Here is a 24,013-nt window from a genome sequence, read left to right on the forward strand (position 1 = left end):
TCATTTCTAAATGAAGATGTATCTCAGTAAATGCGGCACCCACTGTATTTTAAGCATTTATAATGTGAGCAAAATAGACTCAGACATAGGGCTGGGGGATTTGGAAACATTTTCTGATTGTGATTTCAGACAGCTATTGCAATTGAGGTTTGACTTGCTATTTATTCATTTTTAACATTTTACCTGGAGACTTAAAATGCATTGCGGGGTGAATTTTGCCAGTCAAAAAAAGGTTCTTGCACTAAGATCAAGTCCTAGTAATGCTTACATGCTATTTATTAATACCAAAATGAGACCTGGAAATATAAAAATGACTTTTAAGTATTTATTCTAACTTTGTCTAAGTGGTAACAATATTCAATGAAATTATTATTTCAAATGTCGGTGAAAAATGTCAATACAAATCGATAATAGACCATCCACTTTCTATACAACTCTGAAATAAGTTAAATTAACAAGTGAAAAACACTCAAAAAGCTAAATTAAGTCTTCTCGACATTAGATTTACATTAAGGAGAGCATGAACAGCTGGGGATTCCTTGACTACTGGACATGACGACAGGGAAGCGTCAGTCACAGAGTGACAGACCAGACAGTTTTGTCTTATTGTGCTGTTATATAGAGCAATTAAAAATCCTCTCAATGAGGAGCAGCCACTCAACTGTTAGTGCTTTTTTTTTAACACGGGTAAAAAAAAAAAAAAAGGTTGTTTCTTCATGTCGTAGTGACAAATCTGACGTTTTGCATTGCACCTTTTATTTTGTCGAGTGTCTGTTGCCTTTAATCTGAAGCTGTTCCAAATGATATCTGTACAGCGTTTCTTTGGTATTACCTTGAATGGCTTGCCTGCTCTACAGACCCACTTTATTATCCACACTGTTGTCCGGATTGTTTGTTTGTTGGTGGGCAGATACACATGTGACTTGCGTGATGGCGAATGATTGGCCAGCAACACACACACACACACACACACACACTCACTCCATTGCTGAAAGTGCTTTATCATAAGACTTTCTACACGTTTGTCCGGTGAGAAGTTATGGTACCACGCCAGATATAAATGATTCTGCCTTTGTATCTTTATTATTTGTAGACTTGTGGTCAGGTCAACATATTGAACTTTTTAACCAATAGAAGTCTGGATTGTCATTATTTCTTTTTTAGGGTCATTCAAAGAGAAAAGTTGAACATGCTAAATAATTTTAATAATAAATGGGCATTTTAGTGTTGCTGATGTTGAAGTATTACATTTGGTGATATCAGTTGTTTTCAATCTAGTGTTAGTTTTTTGTAAATGCTTAAGTAGTTTTAAAAAATAGAATTCATTTGTGATCTATTTACTGTTTACTGAACACAAAATATTGCCTGCAACAGTTCAAACAGTTGGCAAAAAATATGCATTAGTTTTAATGGGATTATGCAAACATGGGGAAATGCACTCGCAGTCTGCTTCATTAGTTGTACCACCTCAAATACACACGAAAGCGAATAGTTAATCAGCCACTCATATGACAGGGATTCAATGTATTTCGATGTACAGACATGGTCAAGATGAGCTGCTGAGAGCATGTTAGTGAAGGTAAAGGGTGATTTCAGTGAATTTGTTTGTGATGTGGTTTGTGGATTACAGACAGGTTGGTCTCAGTATGTCAGACTCATGATTACTTGAATATGCATGCATAATCATCTTTAAGGTTTAAAGAGAAGCATCTGGAAATATTATTTGAGTCGCACTTCTCGGTCACATTGTCTCGTTTTGAGGTGACGGAAAGGCAACAGTACCTCAAATAACCTCTCTTTGTCAGCGAGATATGCAGAAGAATCTCTCTGTCCAAAAAACGTTGTGCTCTGAACGTCACGATGTAACGCTGACACAGACCTCGCATGTTGTCGCCAGCATTCAGACTACAGTGCTGCGGGCGCTATCGCTATGTTAAGTTACAGTCAACACCTGAAGCCGGCAATCACAAGCTAAGACTATTTATATATATCAATTAAAAAAGATTTTTCTTTATTCTTTTGTATCATTTTCTTGGAAGAAATTTCTCCAGACTTTCTACTTTGACTGATGCGTTTCATTGCTTCTATTTCTGACGTTACATTTCACTGATAAGTCACGTCAATAGTCTCTATCGGGAGTTCTTGAAGATTTCACTTGGTTTTGTTGGAGATCTCGATGTGGCAGCAAAGTGCTCATTGAACCTTAGTTCGGTTCATTTTGTTCCATAGTTGGACCGTGCAGTTCACTTTTTTTTTTCTTTTTTTTGCAAACTCAGCATTTGAGCTCTGACACGGCTCAGCTGTGACGTGAAGACCGTTCCAGGTTGACAACCTTATGAAGGGTTTGCGGTGCTGTCAACAAAGCAACTTTGAGGAATCTAAATTTGTTGTTTACCGCATAATTCACTCCTCGTTTTGGATTCCTTCAGCGACAATCTTGCAATGTAAATAGTCCAGAAAATCAATGGAAAACGTTGAATGACAAGGTGTGTGTGCGCACATGCGTGTTCACGTACTCTTAATGAGACACATCTGCTCTGCACGTGTTTAGAAAAGAGGTAAAGGATCTGTATATGATAATATCCCCCTACACACACAAACGCCCATTAATCCAACATGTACGTCTCGAGATTGTTTGAGTACCTACAATTTCCTCAAAATATGAACTTTCCTCCCGGCACATTTTCACCCGTTGCCACTCCGACAGGTTTAATATCAATGCACACCAGTGTAAGAAGAACCCTGACTGGGTTACGTCAGTGTTCATACCGAGCGTGGCGGCTGCTCCGGAGTTGGCGCCATAACTACACGGGTGTATATACAAGATCACCCCTTGTGAGTTTCTTTTTTTTCTTAGGAAAGTCATTATCTCTCAACGGGCATTCACCAGACTTCGCTAACCACACAGAAGGCAGAGGTTGGCAAACAGCTGTAATTGCAGTGCTCCTCTCCTCTGAAATCTTTAATTGTGCTCGCTGCCTCTGCCCCTTTTGCCTGTGCACCCTCCCATCTGTTTGGGTATTTTTATCTCGTCGGTGTCCAGCTATATCTGGATTTGGCATTAGGGCTATATAACACTGCTCCGCGGATCCCAGCGTTTTATCTGAAGGTTTAATGGCCAAAGGAGGAAGTGTGTTAAAGGTGTCATCAGGCTGGACAACGCCCGGCTAATAGCAGGGCAGGAAAGCAAGGACTCTGGATGACGGTAGATTTTATTTTGCAGGACTTATTTCAAATGAAAAAAAAAAAATATTATATATTTTTTTTCTTCATATTAAGTCATGTCAATCACTTTGTTTAAAATGGGACATTTGACTGTTCTTTCCCTTGCACGCTTCGACCTGCATACTGGTGTTGCCGAGGTGGACGTACAAAGGGCTACTCCCTCACTGATTGTGGCGCTCACTGAGGCCTTGACGCATTTTTTTTTTTCTGCCCACATGATTCTGTCCGTTTCCTGATCTCGCAGCACCCTGGGGGTGGGGGGGGTTAACCCAGTGAATGTCACTGCCCGTTGACGGGAGCTTCTGTTTTTATTTTTTTTTGTTGTCGTTTTTTTCTGAGCGAGCTGTTGCAGAGCTATTCCTTCCAGACTAAAACGAGCAACAGCCCTGTTATCACCAGCCACCTTGCAAACACATGCTCGACATGAGTGGTTCATCCTGCTTTTGTCGGTCGGATACTTCAGGGATCACTTGGTGGGAGAATCTGGAATAAGTGTTGCAAAGCACAAGCCAAAAATAACTTTGATATAAATCAGGGAAATATAGTGACAACTGCTGACTCAGTGAAGATCATACTATATATCCTGTGTTCAGTCGAGGTACTGCTGCAAATAGTAGACATTGTATAGTGTTGAAGGCTAGAACTAGTTTTCAAATAATTCAATATGTTTTATGTCTAATATGTGTTTAAAAAAAATTAAATGATTGTTTTTGTCCCCATAATTTATTACCAACCGTATAACTTGTTCCATTTCAGGTGTATAATGCACAAACGTATATGCTGCAAGCATTTTTATTTTTAAGTGAGTTTACATGTCATAGGCATAAAAAGCTGGGGGAAAAAAAAAAAGCAACTTTTGAATAATATTCTAGCTTCTTTAACATTTGTGTTGCTGACGTTTTTCTCAAGAGGTCTGATGTCGATCTCAGCGAAAATCTAAAAGAATTGTGTGACTAATTACTATTTCTGCAGGTCAGAAATGTTTATTGAACTGCCGAGACCCCCAATGAGCAGTATTTTTTTTTTTTTTCGCAAGGTAAGCGTGACGTGATTGATTTAGAGCTGCTCTTATCTCACTCCTTTGTTGTACCGTAATCAATTGTGAATGAGGGACCTGTGAAGGACGGCCCGTATTAGTGACGATTACCTCCTGCTCAGCTGGACGTTCAGTGTGGTTTCAGGGACGATGGCGTCTCCTGCTTTTTGCACCTGGTACGAAGGTGGCTCCCGGTGTCTCGGCACGAGAGCCACTGCTCAACGGGGACCGCTGGAAACGTTTAGCAGCAAGAAAGAAGGGGGGGGGGGCGTGAAACTGCTTATCGCTGAAAGGTTGCCTTTGTTGGCGGACCTCGTCCAAACACAGTGCTTCAGTCTTTGCTTCAGCTGGCTGCTTTCTCACACTGACAAACGCCTGTGTGATGGAGGCAGGACTGTATAGCCACTGCTGTAAGTACACTGCAGGCCTCGCGCACCAAGGGGAGATCCCAGGGTCTTAAAGGAACCGTTACAACAGTGCATAATGTGTCACACGCTTGTGACTGCCCGTGGATACTCAATTTGAGAAGTGACACACCAACTGTACAACGCCACCACCGGCTATGTTCATTGTGACAGACGGCCTGAGAAAAATCAACAGCCCATAATGCATTATTACATATTTCTAATTTTAAAATAATAAAAAAAAAAAACCCCACTTGCTGTTTCAGTGTTTTCAGTTCCATGTCTTATTAAGGTCACCAGACTTCCCTCATCCCCAGCCGTATTCTTCACTCCCATTCTCATCAGTTCTGTTTGCAAACTTGCAGATTGGCAGCTCCGGGACGACCACGGCCCATTTTCAACAAATGACAAATAGGAGGTGCTTGTGGTGCTTGTAACTCTAGTATCAAAACGAGCTGAAGACTCCTCTTTGTGAGACGAGAGCTACATTTGACTGACATGTGGATGTAATGTAAATAAACAAGTGTTATGGTGTTGGTACTTATTGTACAGCACGTTGACCCCCTATAGCTGTGAGACGGGGCCGGTGTTGGACGTTACGATCGGGGGAGATGGACGCAGTAAACAGAGAGACCTACTGTGCATTGTGCGCCAGTCGCATACATGCAGCGCTTGTTCAGTGCGATGACACTTTTCAGATTTATTTTGCCATTAAAGTGGAGTCTTTTATTGCCCAGACTTATTAATTTTCCCGTTACTCTTGATGAAGTGGCAGCGGTATATCGATACATTAGGAAATGTTAACATACAATTGGCTAGTTTGTTGAATAGTGGCCATTTGTCTGTCTGCTGATTATCATAACAGGCAAATGCTAATTCTACTAATCCTCGCGCTGATGGCCATCGCTTTTTGAAAACTGAAATGTGTTTATGATGCTCGGCCTCCTTCCAAGCCTAATTGGCAGAAATGATATTCACGTATCAGGCCAGCATGGCAGTCATCCCGTGTGTATGGGGAAGCGTGGAATGACTCTGGTACTTTTTTTTGCGCTGTGCGGCTGACTCATGGATTGCAGAGGCAGCAAGTGGGTAAGGTGGTTTATGCAAGCGAAGCCTCTCACGGCGCTGGTCAGTCGTGATACTCCGAAAGGAATCCGAGGTGTTGTATCCAAATCTGCCGTCTGCCTCCCACTGAAGCATGATCGAGCAGCTCTCGTTGCGAGTCTTGCTCCGCGGCGTCCAGCGGCTCGCCACGAGGCGGTCGTCGGAAGAATCGCGAACGCACAAAAAGCTCCATCGGCACGTTTCGTTTCGTTGGGTGACATTTGGCGACGCAAGTTCTTCGCCACCCTTCTCGGGCTCTCCGGAGGGGGAATGCTGGGCAGACTGAATGAGTAAATCAACAGCATGTAAAAGCCCACCTTCAGTCTACTAGTTACTCCTCTAATGAATCAGTAGCAGCACAGTGTGTTCACACAGTTGCATATTGTTGCTTTGTCGGGTTGTAGTCGTCATAAAACGTCCACAGTGAGTATTTGTGACTGTAGAGTGAATAGCATCCGCCTTTAGGACGGCAAGTGCAGTGTAATTGTACCTCCATTCATGTCTTTTGCACTCGTCATGTTTTCCATGTAAGAAAGGAGTGGCACGTGAAATTGCATTGTCTAACGCCAGTTTCAATGGTATTGCAATCGTCATCCTTGCCGCAGCCTCCAAGAAGGAGCGCCACCACAGGTCATCCATACCTGCCACAATCAAACTATCCAACACTGCTCGTCCAACATACTCCACTTACTAATTTACTATAAATATGTATATTTTATCCCGTTTGCTTTTGTATACTGTAAAAACTTGCATGTTTTTATTGTAAATTCTACTTTTCCTCTTATAATTCATAATGTTTGAATACCGTATGAAAGATTCATAACATGTAATATTGGAATATTTTCTAATTTCCACATGTGGGATGAATAAAGTGCTGTAAGGAAGAAAGTTTTGAGGTTTGAATTAAGACGGTTTGATGTTCTGTAGGAAATTCGAGCATTTTGCCACACAGCCAGAACTTTGCAAAATAAGTGGAAGGGACGATTAGAAGTGGAGCGTTGTTTTTTTTGTTTTATTGTTCTATTAACTGTAGTTTGATTTTGAAAGCAAATAGCAGTGCATTTCAATGTCAAATATTGTTTCTCTAAAAAAAAGTGTCTATTATTGAAGAGGAGCTATAATGGCAGTGTTCCACTCTGCTGGACCAGAAACACTTTTTTTTAATGACCGGTGTGTCGCCATTTTTTTTTAGTAGTTTGTCATTATGACAAATACGTTTGACTTGAGTATTTAGAAGAAGAAAAACCGCCCTCTCTGTCCGGGTGGTGGCAATGAGCCTGTAAGGTGCCATCAACCGTAATTACAGAAGAGGAAGAAGGAAGCAGCCGTTACTAAAACGGACAAAGAAGGAAGGTGAGGACGAGCGTGGAGCCGCTGAACCGCCGGCTGCGTCTAAATCGGGCATATGGGAACACTTTGGCTTCGCAGTGCAACATAATGGCGTTGGCACACGAGTGGTGGAGCGGTCAAAGACCGTCTGCAGGCCGTGTTTCGTGGACGTGCGGCGGTACGTCGCTGGAGACGCATCAAAACATGCGATCACACATACGACGGCATCACGTCTGTCAGTAGCGCCAGGAGGGAAAGGACTCGTGTGGGACAACTTGTCTCCACTGCTTTTAAGCAGCCTGTTGACATGAACGTAGACGGGACCAAAAACAGAAATTGTCCTTTTCTCTATAAGTACACAATGAATGGTATCGGAACCCTCCTAATAGATTTATTTAGTGACTTTTTGTTGCTTTTTCCTCTGTTGTATTGAACTTTTACCAAACCGTGAACCGTTTATTGTCTTTGCAAATATGGAAGCAGCCAATTTATGGTTCAGTGAGGCCATAAGATCATTCATTGTTCTTAAAAAGACACGTAAACACGCCAATGACCTGGAGTCATTGTCGCTATTTAATTTTCATTTCTCCTATAGAGGAGTCTTGAATTGGAATCACGTTGAAATTTTTCTTACTCCCAATTATGGTAAGGAGGCGGGGACCAGTGTAACAATTTTTATCGGTTATTCCCAGAGTTAATCAAACCAGGAAGTAGACAATGTGACGCACTGGAACATCACCACGCCTCGCTCTTCTGTGTCGTAACAAAAAAGACTTGCCTCTTGTGTTCACGTGAATGAAGCTTCACATGGCGGAGAGGATCTCAACAGTAGCCTGCTAAAGAAATGCTGGTATTTTTTTGAGAAACCTTGTAATTTTGCTCTATGCATTTGTTACCGGAACTATTGTAATTAATTTAATAAATGTATATATAAATAGGAAGGCAGAGAGAATATCTGCTTATTTTAAATAAATGTATATATTATCTGTCGATACTGAACTCTGTACCAATGCCTGGCCAACATTAGTTATTTACATTTTGTAAGCAATTGATTTGATTAATACATATTTACCAGATTGTGACTTGATGATAACTATTTAATGACTTTTCGTACATAATTCGACTAAATCACTTCACATATCATTTTTGATACACTTATATCGATTTATTTCAGGTGTTTTGTCCAGTTTGCTGGCCAAATAGCTTTAATCACTGACAAGAATTGTCAAACAAAGAGTGAAGACACTTTTTTTCCAACAAATTGCGCCGTGCTTACTGCTCTGCTGTTGTCACGAGAGAAACAAGAAACCAAGCCTCCAAAACTGGTTCCATCATTTTAGAAATAATGAACAACCATGAATAAATCCATTCATCTTCTATAATGTTTTATCCTGTGCAGGGTGCTCCCAGCTCACTGTGGGAGGGGGGCAGGGTACACCCTGAACAGGTGGCCTGTCCATCACAGGGCAACGTGACGCTGTTGGCAGTTCCAGTTAGCCACATTTAGGCTAATTTGACATGGTTTGTCAGTATAAGCCCTTATCTTCTCTCGTCTGGGATGAAAATATAGGGCTTCATAACCTTAACTTTGCAAGATATACAACCACTTACCTTTGTTATAGGTTCAGACTTTTGGAAATTAATGGAATGTTAACGGCATACGCCATGCAGGGACACAAAATAATGACGTCCAGATTACAGCACAGCACAGAATGCCTTAATACTGCTGTAGACTTCAAAAGCCAATTTAGTTGTTGAGGGCTGTTTTCGCAAGGCTTCCGAGGGCCCTGAATATATACCAGGATGCAGCGGTTCTCTGTGAAAATATTGAACCGTTCGTTTCACCCTGCGTGGTTCAATATGCCCTTATGGACGGCGGCTTTTTGGGTGTGTGATCAATTTTGCATTAACGCTTTGCGCGTGCGCCTGTCTGTCCACAGACAGTTCCTCCTGTGGAAGTTTAGCCTTGCCCCGAGTAGACCGATCTCGTCGTCCAGCGAGTGGACATTAAGACAGGAACAGAGCGTCCCGAATACAGTATATACTACATACGTACTACTAGTTATGGATATACAATAACTGAGTTTTTACCAGTTTTGCTTTTTTAGGTTTATTCAACTAGTACCAACTAAAATTTCTGTTCAGTCATCCCTCATGCACAAATACACCATTAATCAACAGCTCCAGAAAAGTCCCATCAACATATAAGTTGAAGCGCAATTCCGGCGTCACCAGCAGTGGCCAATTATAACACTGGGCTTTCTGAGGCATCTGATGGCTCCATCTGCTTGTATTCAATTTGAGCTGAAATAAGAGAGGTGCTGAACGTAGCCCAGCTGTTGCTCCCTGACACCACTCGATTTGTAACACCACCTCACAACCACACACTTCAAAAATCACAAACAGACACACACACACACACACACACACTGCTCTGATCTATCAGCGTCATTAAGTAAAGATGCATTATGTTGACATTTGACTTGCCCTGCCTAAGATGTGATGAGTCACATTTCCAGTTGCGTATTGTGAAATGCTTCGCTGGAGGTCAGGCAAAGGTCGGTTTCTATTCTGGGCCTCGTGCATAATGCTGGGTCTGTTCCCCCGGACGTTGCACACATAGGTATGTGTATGCGCCGCCAGAATATCACACCGACTTTACAAATGATAAACGACAAAGATATTTATTAATGCATTGCGTTCGTATCATCTCGGCTGTCCGGTACTGTATTTGGCCGTTTCGGGGATACGCTGTCCCTGTTGGGTCCATGCAAACGTCATCATCCATCCATCTATAGTTTAACCCTTTCAAACACTATGAACGTGGCAGGGCACTTCCAAAGTAAACACGAGACACTAAAGCTAAACGCTAACAGTAGCGTGACCGTCTTGCACGCCAGCTTTTCACCGCAAAGACATTGTTTACGAGACACTACAAACAATATCAATTGCAGGCCCCTAGATCTAATCAAAATGGTAACGTGGCAGGCTTTGCTATATTGGCAAATGTTGTATCGTTGTCCAGAGAATCGTATCGAAATCTTATTCAGTATGATTTTGTGTTTTCCTGATTACATCCATCAGCTCCCTTTTCATCCTCTTGACTCTTCAATGGTCATTAACTATCTTCAGCCACTGAGGTCAGCGATTGAAGGGAGGACAGAGTTTGTTTGTTTGGTTTTTTTTTTTTCTTCTTCTCTCAGCTGTGTTGAGAGATCAGATTTAGCCCAGATGACATCATATGCAGAGTTGGTTAATCCCAGGAAGTGGACTTTGTGTGGCGCTGATGGCCTGCTCTGTCCACACAAGTCTTTGGAAGCTACCACACGTTAAAATGTAGAAACCACTAACTAATCCATGATGATATAACCATGTATTTTTTTCAGGCTTCAAGTGTTTTACTCGTATGATGGAACCTTGAAATAGCATGTAACAGTTCACCCCCCCCCATGCTGTGGTAGATACAGGATTTCATCGTACATAGGCTGTATTTGGTTGTAACGGCAATATCAGTAAATCTGTATGAATTTTAGTGTTTACATTATTATGTTGCCTACGTAATTGTTTATTAATTGGGCCAGTCATAGTTGGCATCTAATTAGATTTTGTGGTTTTGGTAAATGTTTTTTTTCCTGAAGACAGGCTTGTTTATTATGAAATATGTTTATATCAAAGCAAAAGTCTGATCCATGTTTGGTATTTTTGATTTGATTAAGAAATCCTTTTTTTAACAAACGGTCCATTTATAGTCTTGTCTCTAAAAACTGTTAAATAATTCATTTAAAAAATATACAAATCCATCATCCTAATTTTATAAGTCATTGTTTCCATCGACGTGCATCTAAAATCCAATTTTGTTTATGATTGGAGCTGTTCACTTTCTGACCAGTTTCTCTTAATTTAGAATGTCTTTGCTTGTATGTATTTTTAATAATACACAGTTAATGAGATTGAATAAATTGGTGTTTCATTTTGCATTACTAAATAGCAATTAAAAAAAACAACCCTCTTTTCTTGTTTTACTACATTTTCACAGTTGTGCTGCTCATCTGTTTGGGGTTCAACTAGACTGAAATCACTGTTCATAGGGTGCAGCACTGCATCCATCCATCCTGCAACTTTTAGCCACATATTGCTCCAAGTGTCATGGCCACCCTGAACTGATTACATTGTGCATCTTTTCAGTGGAGGTGTCGCACTTCTGTGTGGTGGTATAGCTAAGAATTTATACATGTTTGAAAATTAATTTGCTTTGTTATCATTTCCTCCCAATTTTTGATCCCTAAAGTATGAAATAATTGAAAAATAATCCAATAATATTAGGGATATTGGATCGAGCAGTATGGAAGATGAATTATATATAAATGTTTCTTTCAAACTCGTTTAAAGAAGTGAGTACGTTTTAGCTACTTGAATGCAATTATGAGACAGTTTTTTTGTTTGTATCCTTCGTTTTTGAGACGCACATGTATCTACATGCCTCATTTGTTGCATTTAGCTTTGATTTCTCGACTCGAAATCTTGTTTCTGGCCTCACACGGAGACCCACCACACGACGGCAGTGGTTTGAAACGGGCCAAAGTGGATTCTATAGTAACGCATATGGCTGCAGTGCAGAACAGCTGAGGTGGAGAGGTTACTGAAGCAGCAGGTCAGACAGAGAAGGGCCCTTCTGGCCCGCGGGTCAGCTGCCATGGACACAGGCCACCACGCTTTTTTTAAAAATCAGGCCCCACTGCAAGATACCAGACATATTGGTAACCGCATCCTCCCCTCCGGGTTGTTCGGCACAACAGCCAAATTAACAGTGCGATTTACTTAAAGAATTATCATAACATGATCATTCCATTCCAAAAAAAAAAAAAAAAGTAGCTCGTATAGAAAAACCAAGTGTAGAAGTACCAAGACAATTTGTATGAATATAACAAAACACAATGTAAAGCATTTGTTTGTGTTGTATTTGTTGTCAATGTATGGAGAGAAATGATTACGCTTCAATACTGCTTCCCCCGTCGCCACACGGATTTTTGCAGTGGCCGTGTCCTCATGCCTCAGATCTGCTCCCACTCTGAGCCCAGGGAGCAGATCAAAAATATCTGATCTGTGAAAGGGGCTGAGGAAAAAAAAAAAAAAAAAAAAATCCTTGTCATATGCATCGACGTTACGTCAGACATTTGTAGCTTGGCTCTGGTTATTTACACGGCCATAGCTTTAGCCCATCTGCTGGGAAAAGAGATGACTCTTAAGTACGTAAAGCTGCCATAAGCCTCTGTTTCCTATTGTAAGCTGTTTTAAAGGGTCCTGTGGTTTGGTGCCATCTGTTTTTACTCAATATTTCTATATTTAATAATTTATTTGCCCCCCCCCCCTCCTCCTACCCTCCGTGGTGTGACTTGCATGAGACTCGCTGGTAGTCTGTGTTCATGTGGGAGGTGAATGATGCCACGGCAGATCTGCGCTCCACCTCCCAGGCCCGGTCACGTGTTCCCCCACCCACAGGCTTCCACTCCTCTTTTGTAGCCTCATGCCATCCACTCCCTCTTTCTACTTTCTTTCTTTTACAGTCGTAGTTTTTAATCGATTTTTTTTTTTTTTTTTTACCTCACCTCTCAGACCAAGATCCCTGTCAGTCAAATTAAGGGGGAGATAGTGATGTTTTTCTTCCAACGGGGGGGGGGACGCAAAATCTTGCAGGCTATACAAGGCCTTAGAGATCACCCAGTGGTTTTAGTTCATGTGTTTTCCATAATCATGAGGATGAGTCCGTCCCCCTTCATCCTGTAATTTGATGAGCTTTTCTCTCACGGTTGCCATGTTTTTCTGCACTTGTAACCACATCACATATAGAATGCACCTGGCAACTTATTTCGTTGTCGAATAAATGAACATTTTTATGAGAGATGACTCAAAAAACGTTTTTTTAAATTGCAGTTTTAAACTAAATAGTTCAAACATTGTATCTGGAATTTGTTTTGTGTGTATTCAGAACTTTTTGAAATCTTTGATCACAATCCTCGACAAGTATATCGGATTTAAACGATGCTGAAGCGTGCACATTGGACCCTGCAGTACTCTTGAGCAGGGTTTGGGAGGCAGTTTGAAAATCTGTTTCAATTGAGGTGATAAAGGCTCATCAGTAACTAATGTTGCAGATTGCATTTAGTTACTTTTGGACTACGTCAATACGAAACATAAATATAGACAGAAAAGTAAAGGAGATTTGTCCCTCGCTCAGTGTATTTTTCTTTTATGAAACATTTAGCGTTCCTAAATCAGGTGTTACTATATACCTTTTGATATAAGGATTGATCACGTGCGAAACGTAGACTGTCTTCTTACAGTGTGGACGCTGGCATGAGCACAGGTTGTGGCACAGCTATTGGAAGATTAAGAAAAGGAATTAAGTTAGGTGTCTGAGTTTGTTTGATCCCCTTCACGTTTGCCTATAATGCCCTTGTCATCATGGGAGTGGGGTTAATCAGATTAGGTTTTAGGTTGTAATGCCAGTACTTGCAATATAATGGACAATATGTCCCCGGTGGGTTGATTATCAGCCGTGTCATCACAAAAGCCAGCTGCACACCAGCTGCAACTGCTCTTTATCCTCTCACATCCCACAAGTCCCACCACAGCCCTAATTAAAGCTTTATTAAGGCATTGGGAAAAAAAACCTCGAGCCTTGTAATGAATGCATTTAGTTAAGTGCAAGGTAACCATGTTGATGTGTATGTTGGCATTGCCACTTACAAACTGCTCTCTCCCTATGGGACAAAACTAGACTAGACGCATTTGTGCCTTTTTGTAGTGTAGCGATAAATCTTCCATTTTTCTTCATGTGTGGGTATTGAAGGTTCCAAAGTTGAGTAATGAAGCTGCATTCAGAACTAACTGAACCAAACAAAACAACAGAGCACCCTATGCTTAATCATCTCGCATTGTGCCTTAATTTATTTGTGTGCTGTCTCCTATTTAACGCTCCGTTCTCTCTTCTCGTCTTGCTTTCAGGAACCTATAAAGTCCAGGGCGCCGCAGCTTCACTTGGAGTATAGATTTTACAAACAGTTGGGAAATTCAGGTAAGAAAGGTACAGTGTATGTATTATACTTTTTTTTAAAACGGCACATACAATTGCAAGCACGTGTGAATGGAAATTGCTGATTAATAAAAGAACACACTTTACTTCCTACCACTATTTCATTTTTTTTTTTGTGGTAAAATTGTATTAACCTAAGACTACAACTACCAGTTAACAATATTGACACAAATGTATACAAAACCGTAGCTGCCAATCATATAAAATGTAAATTATGGCAGCTAATCTTTCTCACTGTGTTAAAGCAAAATGCTTCCTTAATACTTAGATTTTTTTTTTCATGGGGGTTTGTCAGTATTAGCCCTGCACATGATTTGTTACATTTATCGTAAAAAAAATTTGACTAGAATCTCACATTTGTACCAGGGGTTTACAGGAGATGAAAATATTTCTATCCTGAGTTCTGTCGCTGTAGTTTCATTTAACCTGGGGATATTTATGTATTTTGCATCAGCAGTAATCTAATATCAGCATATATAGATATATATATGGTCTATTCTTGTCAATAAGCACATCATTTTAACAACCTTGTGCTTGATTTAAAAGCTTAATTATTTGCTGCTTGAGTGTCATAATCTGTGTTTGGAGCAAATCTTATTTTTACCCATTATTATTTCTTGTTTTGACAGTTTCATTTCAGCGAAATACATTATCCATTTGTTGCAGATAATTGATGAAATTCTTGTATTGTAAGCAGTTTATTTGCTTGAGCAGAAACCCAGTATACTGACGTGGCCCTCCTCAGTTTTGTTGACATCCTCTCAACCACTGCAACTTCTATTTTTCCAAACGCATCTACTCTACTAGACACACTGGAACCCAAGCCTCGAAAGTTATTCTGCCTGCTGCTTAATTTATCTGCCCTCGTTTTGCTCGTCGCTCTCTTTTGGACCTAAAGGATGATGTCAGACCCTCGTTCCTTTATATCCCGATCACAGTTCAGACGCAGCCAGTGTTTCCTCCACTCCCAACACCCTACTCTAGAACATGTAAATGTGCCGTGATGCATGGCCGTGGCCTCGGGACGGCCGCTCTCTGATCCGGCCTGGCTCGAGTGAGAGCGGCACCAGAGGCAAGCGGTTGGAAGGAACTGGGTCTCGATTCTTCTCACAGCAATCCCTGCCTGTAACGGTGGTTCACGACTCTTAAAGGCTCTCTGTCACGTTTGTTAAAAGTCTGTTGAAGACACACAGGTTGATTTACCCCATGTCGTAAATTTCCGTGCCCGCGTATTCAAAATTCATTCAAAAATCATATGCAAACATAATCGGCAGAATTCACACTGTCAGGAACAATAGGGGCCAACAAAAGGGGGTCTGCACAGTCTCCTACTCCTGCAGCGTTGTATGGGCTGCAGCCACCCACACCCACATGTCCCTTTCAGTTTTTTTTGTTTTTTTTTGTCCCTGATCCCAGACTGGATCATCTATAATTCAGTATATACTGACATTCTGTCCTCATTTGCATTTTATAACATAGATTACCCAAAAGTAACTTGCTTCCATGACCTTTTATGATTTGCACACGGCGCACGGACGTCACAAATATGAATCCCATTCGAGCATTAATGCTGATTGTTGTGGCAGGGCACTGTAGAAGTTCTGTCATCTAATGGAAGATCATGGGATTATCCAAAAGATACTGTCTGTCTACATCTTTTGGTCAGTTTAAATTGCCAGTTTATTCATTTTCTTCATTTCATTTATTAGTTTACTTGGATGGGACGGTGCATGTTAATGAACACGCCATCTCTCCATGAGGTTACCGTAAACGTGGCGGATTTAGCACAATGCATAATTTCCCGCCATTGTCCCACATAAAATCATACAAGGTTACAAACATCTAAAAACAATACGGTACAACAAAGACAGACGATAAAATAATTATTTCTACTAACCTAACTGTAATTTGAATGCAGAATGAGCAAAATGGAAAAAAAGTTGCGATTCATCTCCCAAATAATCACAAAATTGAATGAAAGGTTTTAAAGGATCCAAGTCAATGGATCTTGTATAGATGAGATGATCGATAAAGGATGCGCTGTATAAAGTGCCATCAAGATTATGGTTAGACTCGTATTGGAGCGTGTGTGTGTGTGTGGTCTTCCTTTAGCAACGCAGTGATGCAGTGACCCCATGTGGGTCCTGGTCTAATTTTGTGACACGTGCCACCCTCTTGGCTCCTTATGCTGGAGCAAAAGCCCTCCGCTGTTGATAAGGAGGTGGGGCATTAGGGCAGTCCTTGACTATTTATAGCAGGCCCTCTAGAAGCATTCGGGCCATTACGGCGTCGACTTGGATCGTTTCCCCGGTCGCCTTCCTCACAGCGGCCACTGCCTCGCTTGGATACAGATTGTAGGGAAACACCTAAATGTACTTTTCTGAAAAGGCCGTGGCATGTTTTTCTTTCATGGCTGTCAGTCTGAGCATTCAGCCGCACTCACACAACGTATACATGCAGCGACTGCATTTGTCACCGCCTGATCTATTTCCCCTGACGAAAAGAAAGGATTGATCGTGCTCTGGCAAATGGAATAAACACACCGAGACCATCCTTTCTTCTGACACCATTGTAATTGTTCAGGTTTACTTTTATTGCTTGACGTCTGTAATCGTCTTGTATGGCAGTGTACTTCAGCTCCAACCCAGAAAAAGTATGTGATCTGCGTGTGCCAATCAATGGCTGAAAACCATTCACCTGTAGCTCCTACTGTGCAGCCTGCTGGCCCTCTGTGTCCCCCTCCCACTTTTCCCCTCGCACTGCGGCAAACCCCAGCAAGCACGTCTGCCCCGTAGAACTTTTATACAGCCTGTGACTGTGAGAGTGATGTAAAGTTTGCATTCTGGAAAAATACCTCGCGTTATTTATCGCTGGCTCCGAAGCAGCTGGCGGGCCGGCCGCAACAGCTCACAGAGGTTGCATTGAATTGCAGTGCGACGCGTTCCGAGATCTATTTGGTTAAAATTGTGTACTGGTGCAAAAAAGTACATTTCAAGATTCTCATGAGTTCAGTATAATCTCGTAAAATGTCAAATTTTGGACAGAAAGTTGAGTAAAGGCTGTTGTTTAAAGGAGAAATTTGCCCGGGAGGATCGGGGGGGGGGACTGTCGGTCTGAGAGAGAAACGTCCCCCCATGAGGCTGAAGGTGCTCACGGCACAGAATGGAAAGAAAGGCAGTCGGAGCAGCAACGCACGTTACTTGATTTAGGCAATGTTGCGAGATATATTGCCTTTTATTTATTTTATTTGTTACACTGTTGAGAGCTGTAATGTTTTGAATCTGTTAAAAAATTGTGTTACTGATAGCAGGTAGCGGACACATTTAAGTGATGCTCAGTTGTCCTTTTGATTGAATAGCTGCTGCATTGTGCCTGTGAGTTCTTTGAAGGAGTACAAACATGTTTTTGTATAAATTAAGGTGATTTTACGGTTCCTTTTTTCCCCCTATATCTTGTAGCCAGGATCACTCATCAGTATTGGTGATTGGAATCGGAATCGGCACCATAAAGCCTGATCGGAGTATCTCTACACACCCCGACTTTACACTATTGTGATTTTATTTGTGAATAAGATGCGAGTGACTTAATTTGCTCTTAGGTAATGAACAAACATGGGTGACAGAGTGTGATGAAAATGTTTTAGACTGTCAGGTGAAACCTTTACTAGAATCATGTGCCTTTTGCTTGACAGAAGTAGATTTTGATTTAGTTTTCTTCACAGAACCATGGCTTGTGTCTAGAAATCAGTGCAATATTAGTGTTTTCACACAGACCTCAAATTGTTCTTTTGTTCTTTTTAACATGGCCCATTTCTTGTAACCATAACTTCTACACTGAGAAAGTTCAAAAATGGCATTGAGGTAGCCACCAGGAAACTCCTGGAATGAGTGTCTGATCACAGACATGAGTCATGTGAACCTTTAAGTACTGTCAAAACTTAACAGTAATATTGAAGAACCAACAGGTATTGAAAGTTAGTTATTTTATAAAATGTGGAAGAAGCAATTCTGCAGCCCCCAAACCCAACGCAATCCTCAGTTTCCTAGGTATTTGAGGGTTAAGACTCGATTGTCTCCTTTACCTTGAGTGGAAAGCAATTTGTTTTTGGCAAAAAGAGCTGGAGTGGCATGGCACTTGTATGATAATGAACATTAACATTAACAAATGTATACAGTGTGCCAAATGGAAACAATCGATAAATCAATCAATAATTGAATTAGTCTTAAAAGTTAAAAAAAAAATAATAGTAATAATAATGTTGTTGTCAAGTTGGATTTATGTATGTTTTCTAATTATGTAATGCTACAGGGCCACATAATTGCATTGCCACTGAACAGAGGCCTGGTTTCCAGTGAGTGACTGGCCGCTCCATGATGATATGACAGGAGGACTCACTTGACTGCCCAGTATGGGAGGAATCAAGGCGATAGATTAAATCTACTTATGTTGTCAACTTGGCTAAATGTGAACATGTGACCCTGTTAGTCCTGCCCAACGCAAGAGCCTCGGCGATGTCACAGCATGGACTCCCCGGCGCTTAACGCCCAGTAGGAGCTTATCTGCACACTGTTAATTCTCTCTTGTCCTGAACACATCCCAGCTGTTAGAAATCCCCCCCACCTCCTTGCTGAAGAAATTTCTGTGAAGATGACAATTGAGCCGGTATTTCCGTTACTCGTGTATTAGTCTTGGTCGCAGCCCTTAATGGTTGACTAAAGTCTCGGTCGTTTAGTGAAGCTTCACAGGCTGATTTACTTCACACGGTCGCGTATCTGTGATTGCGTGGATCTCTGTGCAATTAGTGACATGTATGTGGAGGTCTCCTCTCAAATATTACTCGATGATTTCAGCATGAGTGTGAATATTCATGAAGCCTCATTGAGCCAATTGTCGGCACGAAGCGCCATGACGGCAACGAACAATCTGCATTAATCATAACTATTGCATGCAAGGGATGAACAGTCAGTCTTACCTTGTAGATGCCACCCACTCACTTGATTCAGATAATGTCCTGCGTTATTACATATCTATAAAGCGTTAAAATGAGGCGTTATTCAAAGCGACACCACAACCACATGTAACATACTTCAACCATAGCTACCGATCAGGTCACATGTGTAGGTACCAAAGGTATCGTAGATAATGAAAATAAACCCCACCCCCAAAAAAAAAACTTAAACTTACTCAAATTAACGATCCAGAAAACATAATTTCATGTTGCTCTGTGTAATTTGTTTCTTTTTGGTAGGCGTGAGCTCAGCTGTTATTATGCAACGTGTTTACGTGATGGCACCTCGCATCTTGTGCTCAATGCGCGAGCGCTGTTCCAAATTCAAAGACAAATTTAATGCGACGCATAGTATACGTGACGAAAATGTTGATATTTTCACAAAACCAAACGATTAACAATAAAACCTTCTGCCAAAATACTGTGAAATGTCCACGTTTCCTGTATCTGTTGCATTATGCATGTTTTTACAAACTCGGAGAGTATAGCTTTGAGGCAAGTCTGCTCGCTTTTCATGGCAGCATCATGGACGTCTTGTTTCGGGCCTCTGTGTTTTGTTGTGTACTTAAGAAATTTGTTTAAAAAAACAACATTTCTTTGAAGTTTTTACTGTTTGCTTGGAGCCTCTTTGCAGGCCGGTTTTGGCCCATAGACCTTATGTTTGACACCCTTGCTCAAGACCATTTGACGCAGAAGTGAATTCCAGCTTGCCACTAGTTTTGTGTGCATGAAGGCAGAACATTCTGTTTAATTAAATGGAATACTTGCATGTTTCTTCAATCTCTATGAAATAATAAAAAAAAAGGCCTGAAACGTTTAAAGCCACAGATAAAATCCAGAACACATAAATAATTTATAAAAAAAAAACGAGTGGCGTTGTTTCAACCCTCCTTCCTCTCTCGCTATTGATTTTCAGCCTCGGGCATCTTGTGAGATATGTGCAGTTGAGCCACGCCGAGTTGGTGTTTGTCGACCCACCGGCTATGATCAGATTTCCACATTGTGAGAACGTCTCCACGTCCTGGGGTTTAATGGAAGTCCCTCCTCCTCCTCCTCCTCCTCCTCTCTCACCCATCACTCCATCGTCTAAATCTTTAATACAGGTTCCCTCTTGACGCCCCTCCTCTGTGGCCGTGGCCTCGCCTCTCCTCGTCGGCCCTTAATACTGGCGTTTCATTGTCGGGCGACATTGTCTTCAGCGGTCGTGACGCAGCCCCCCCCCGGCGTTGCCTGAGAAGGCCTACACATAAATACAATGGAGTGGATTGTCTCAAATTGTCAAGGCAGCAGGGGTCAGAGTGCCACTGACGCTGGTTTGCACTGAAGGCCGGGGCATTTCCCACAATTAGAGGCACGACTTTTATATGACTTTATATAATCGCGAGATTACAGAAATTCATTTTAACAGGGCCTTTTTAGCTCACTTTTTCTTTTTTCTTTTTCTTTTTTGTCTGTTACCGAGAACAAGAGATTAAATGTCTGCATCGGAGAGTAATTTTGCGGGTTTTCCATGCTGAAGTTAGTTTCCGTTACATAACATTCATTTACCAGACCTATTGTTAGAAAGTTAAGCCGTGACCTTTTATTAAAAATAGGACTAAAATTGCCCCAATTCTGAGCTTCTGGCATTTGCGGCGAGGTCGTTTTCAGAACGGCGCTTCCGGTTCGCTCAGACGCTGATCTACGATCACGTCGACCGGCAGGAAATTCTAATACACTCCCGTGTTCTCGTGTCACGGCTGCGCTTTTGAATGCCCTCCAGATTTGGGCCAAGCTTTTGATGACTCGGCCTCCCCGGTGATCTCTCGTCACTGCCTCATCTGTCACTGGCATGGTTGCCGTCAAAATCCGAGCGACGACGGGGCAGACAGGTGTGCGTCTGTCTGTGTCTGCACGCGTTTGTATCCGGTGTCAGTTGCCTTCTTTGTTTGCAGCGTTGACTGTTTCTGAAGACTTCACGTGTCAAGACGCTGGTCGGCCAGCTGTTCTTAAATATTAACCAATTTATGTTACGGGTTTCTCATCCCCCAAATGTTCTGAATTAAAAAATTTTTTTTTAGAAATGATTAGTTGTGTGTAATAATAGGTTTATTTCAGTCCTTGAATCCCATAAAATAGTGGCGATAATGCTTGTGATAGAGCATTCTGGACCAGCGATGGTTGTGCACAGTATAATTTACACCAGTTTAGAGTCTGCTGGATCTTTAGCAGGCTTCAGTGCGGTTCTTCAAAGCTGATTCAAATCCCGATTCAAACCTGATGGGAGAGGCAGCTTTTGTCTGTGGAGTTTGTGTGTTCTCCCCACTGCCTCCCGCGGTCCAAAGTCCAGCTCCGGGGGCAATTAGTAACCTACACAAGCTCAATGGTTCTCAAAGTGGGATGTACCCCCCCCCCCGAGAGAGGCTGAGATGATTTAAAGGAGGATTTGCTTTTTTTTGTAAACATGTTGCTGGATAAGCCACTGCAGATAGTTTAAAGTTGAGACTGACTTGAAAGAGGTGCATCTCTGGAGTGGAGTATTCACTTTTCTCTCAAATTGGATAATGATTATAGTACAGAAACCCAATGAACTAAATCTGCAGGTACAGGGCACTAGCATGCTTTTCCGCTCTGGCAGGTAAAACCACCTCATTCATAAGAAAACTCGGGACGTGTGGGGGGGGGTGTGTGTGTGTGTGTGTGTGTGTGTGTGTGTGTGTGTGTGTGTGTGTGACATACGCACACTCTTCATTGGAAATTCATTTGAGAACCTGAAGTCATTCATCCAGGGCACAAAACTGCAAAACAGTGTGATCCCTTGTATGAAGGCTGATATCAATGCCCTTCAGAAGCATCTAAAAAAACAAAAAAACAAAACTGACTGGATTCAAAACCTTCCCAGTGGGTAACAATGTAAAAATGGTGAATTGTCTGACTCGGTCCTGTGATGGACAGGTGTCCTGTCCAGGCCCGCCCCCGTGGGCTGGGATGAATTCCAGGCCTCCTTGACCTCTGTCCAGAGTGTTTAATAGATGAATGGCTTGACTTGAAGAGGGAGAGCAGAACAAATCACCCGTTTCAGACAAGTAGTTGGATGTTGAGTGAGTGTCAAGCCTGATTTACGCTGCAGTCCTACATAAAAATAAATACATACGTTTCAGGGCTGTTGTTACTTGCTTCTTCTCTCGAGTTATGGACTCGTGTTTAGATCGTATTGACAACACATGCATTGTGTTGTATGTGTGTTAACACTGGATCTGTCAAGTTAGAATGTATAATTAAGCTCCATTTCGAGAAATGGCAGCAGCAGGTGACTGTGACTCAGCCTGCTGTGGTTGATTTTTACTTTCAGCCACAATTGAACATCTGAATTTCGCGATTATCAGCAGCAGCGCCCTCCCGTGACCCGGCATACTAACTACAACGATGTCGGTGTGTCCGCTGCGGCAGTGCAAGTGCAACACTTTTTTTTTTTTTTTTAACTGATTGGCTGTTGCCACATGAAACGTTGGCGTGTAAACGGGGCTTTATTGTCATTTTTTTTGCCTCGCCCGTTTGTCCCGCTGTCAAAACACAGATATGCATCATGATATGTTCTCAAGTTGATCCTTCCACATTCTTCACTGGCCTCCATACAAAACTGAGATGGGTGCGGTGGTTTCTAGTTGCAGAGGCTTTTACAAGTGTTGACGGCGTTCTCTTCTTATTCATTGCTGCCGTTGGTGCTGATTTTGACCTTCGATCACTGCAGGAAAAAAAACTAAATAAAACAAAGCCGCTCCTTTTTCTGACAAACCTGTTGATGCAAACTGACATTTATGTTGTTGTAGCGTCTCCTCCTCTCACCTTTAACAAAAAAAAAACTGTCATGATCAGCAATGGTTGCATTAAACAAGTTTTTGCTCTTTTTTTTTTGAGGGGGGTGAATAATGACATAATAATAGGCTTTGGCATATTAGGTTACTGAGCACAGATCTTTTCAGTGTTGCACACTGAGACATGTAGTTGCAGTGATAATTAAATCTATGAAGGAAGTGCAATGGTTTAAAAAAAAACAAGAAATTGGTTATTCCTGATCTGGTTGACTGTAGCAAAAGCAGCTCATTGTCACATTATATTATGAAAGTTTCCTTACTCAATTCTAATATATTTAAGAAATTGCACACAACTTTTTATAGTACGGTTTGCATGAATAATGTGTATATGCCACATCTACCACTACCACTTCTAATACAAATGCAGTTATCTACCATTTGAGAAACAGCCCACTAACATTATTTCTGTGTGTGTGTGTGTGTGTGTGTGTGTGTGTGTGTGTGTGTGTGTGTGTGTGTGTGTGTGTGTGTGTGTGTGTGTGTGTGTGTGTGTGTGTGTGTGTGTGTGTGTGTGTGTGTGTGTGTGTGTGTGTGTGTGTGTGTGTGTGTGTGTGTGTGTGTGTGTGTGTGTGTGTGTGTGTGTGTGTGTGTGTGTGTGTGTGTGTTATCTCCACAGAGGGAATCCCTCAGGTGTACTACTTTGGACCTTGTGGGAAATACAATGCCATGGTGCTGGAGCTTCTCGGGCCCAGTCTAGAGGACCTGTTTGACCTCTGTGACCGCACATTTTCTCTCAAGACCGTCCTTATGATAGCCATACAGCTGGTAAGGCCCAAAACAGAAGAGTAGGTGACCTGCGCATTGATCGGCTTACTTTTGTATTGAAAAGTCAGAGAAAGTACGATGCTGTTTTGAAAGTGTGTTGTTTTTTTTAAACGTGAATGTCCAATCAACAGAAAGTTAGTTGACCAGCCACTGATTCCAATTCCAAGATGGTAAAGTCAGGAATTTAGGCTCTAT

General features: G+C 41.7%; 1 protein-coding gene across 9 annotated transcripts in view; it reads left to right on the forward strand.

Annotated features, from left to right (window-relative positions):
* csnk1g2b (casein kinase 1, gamma 2b) overlaps window positions 1–24,013 on the forward strand; it is a 41,216-nt gene that overhangs the window by 5,310 nt on the left and 11,893 nt on the right. For 4 of the 9 annotated variants that reach the window (XM_080506578.1, XM_080506583.1, XM_080506580.1 and 1 more), the window contains exons 3-4: window positions 14,104–14,182; window positions 23,670–23,818. In XM_080506578.1, coding sequence (XP_080362704.1) covers window positions 14,104–14,182; window positions 23,670–23,818 — 228 coding nt within the window. Of the gene's footprint in view, window positions 1–3,166; window positions 3,206–14,103; window positions 14,183–23,669; window positions 23,819–24,013 lie in introns of those variants that run through there. The other 5 variants (XM_080506581.1, XM_080506584.1, XM_080506582.1 and 2 more) reach the window with 2 other exon arrangements.

The sequence above is a fragment of the Blennius ocellaris genome, assembly GCF_963422515.1.
Source record: "Blennius ocellaris genome assembly, chromosome: 12".
In the NCBI taxonomy this organism is placed as follows: domain Eukaryota; kingdom Metazoa; phylum Chordata; class Actinopteri; order Blenniiformes; family Blenniidae; genus Blennius; species Blennius ocellaris.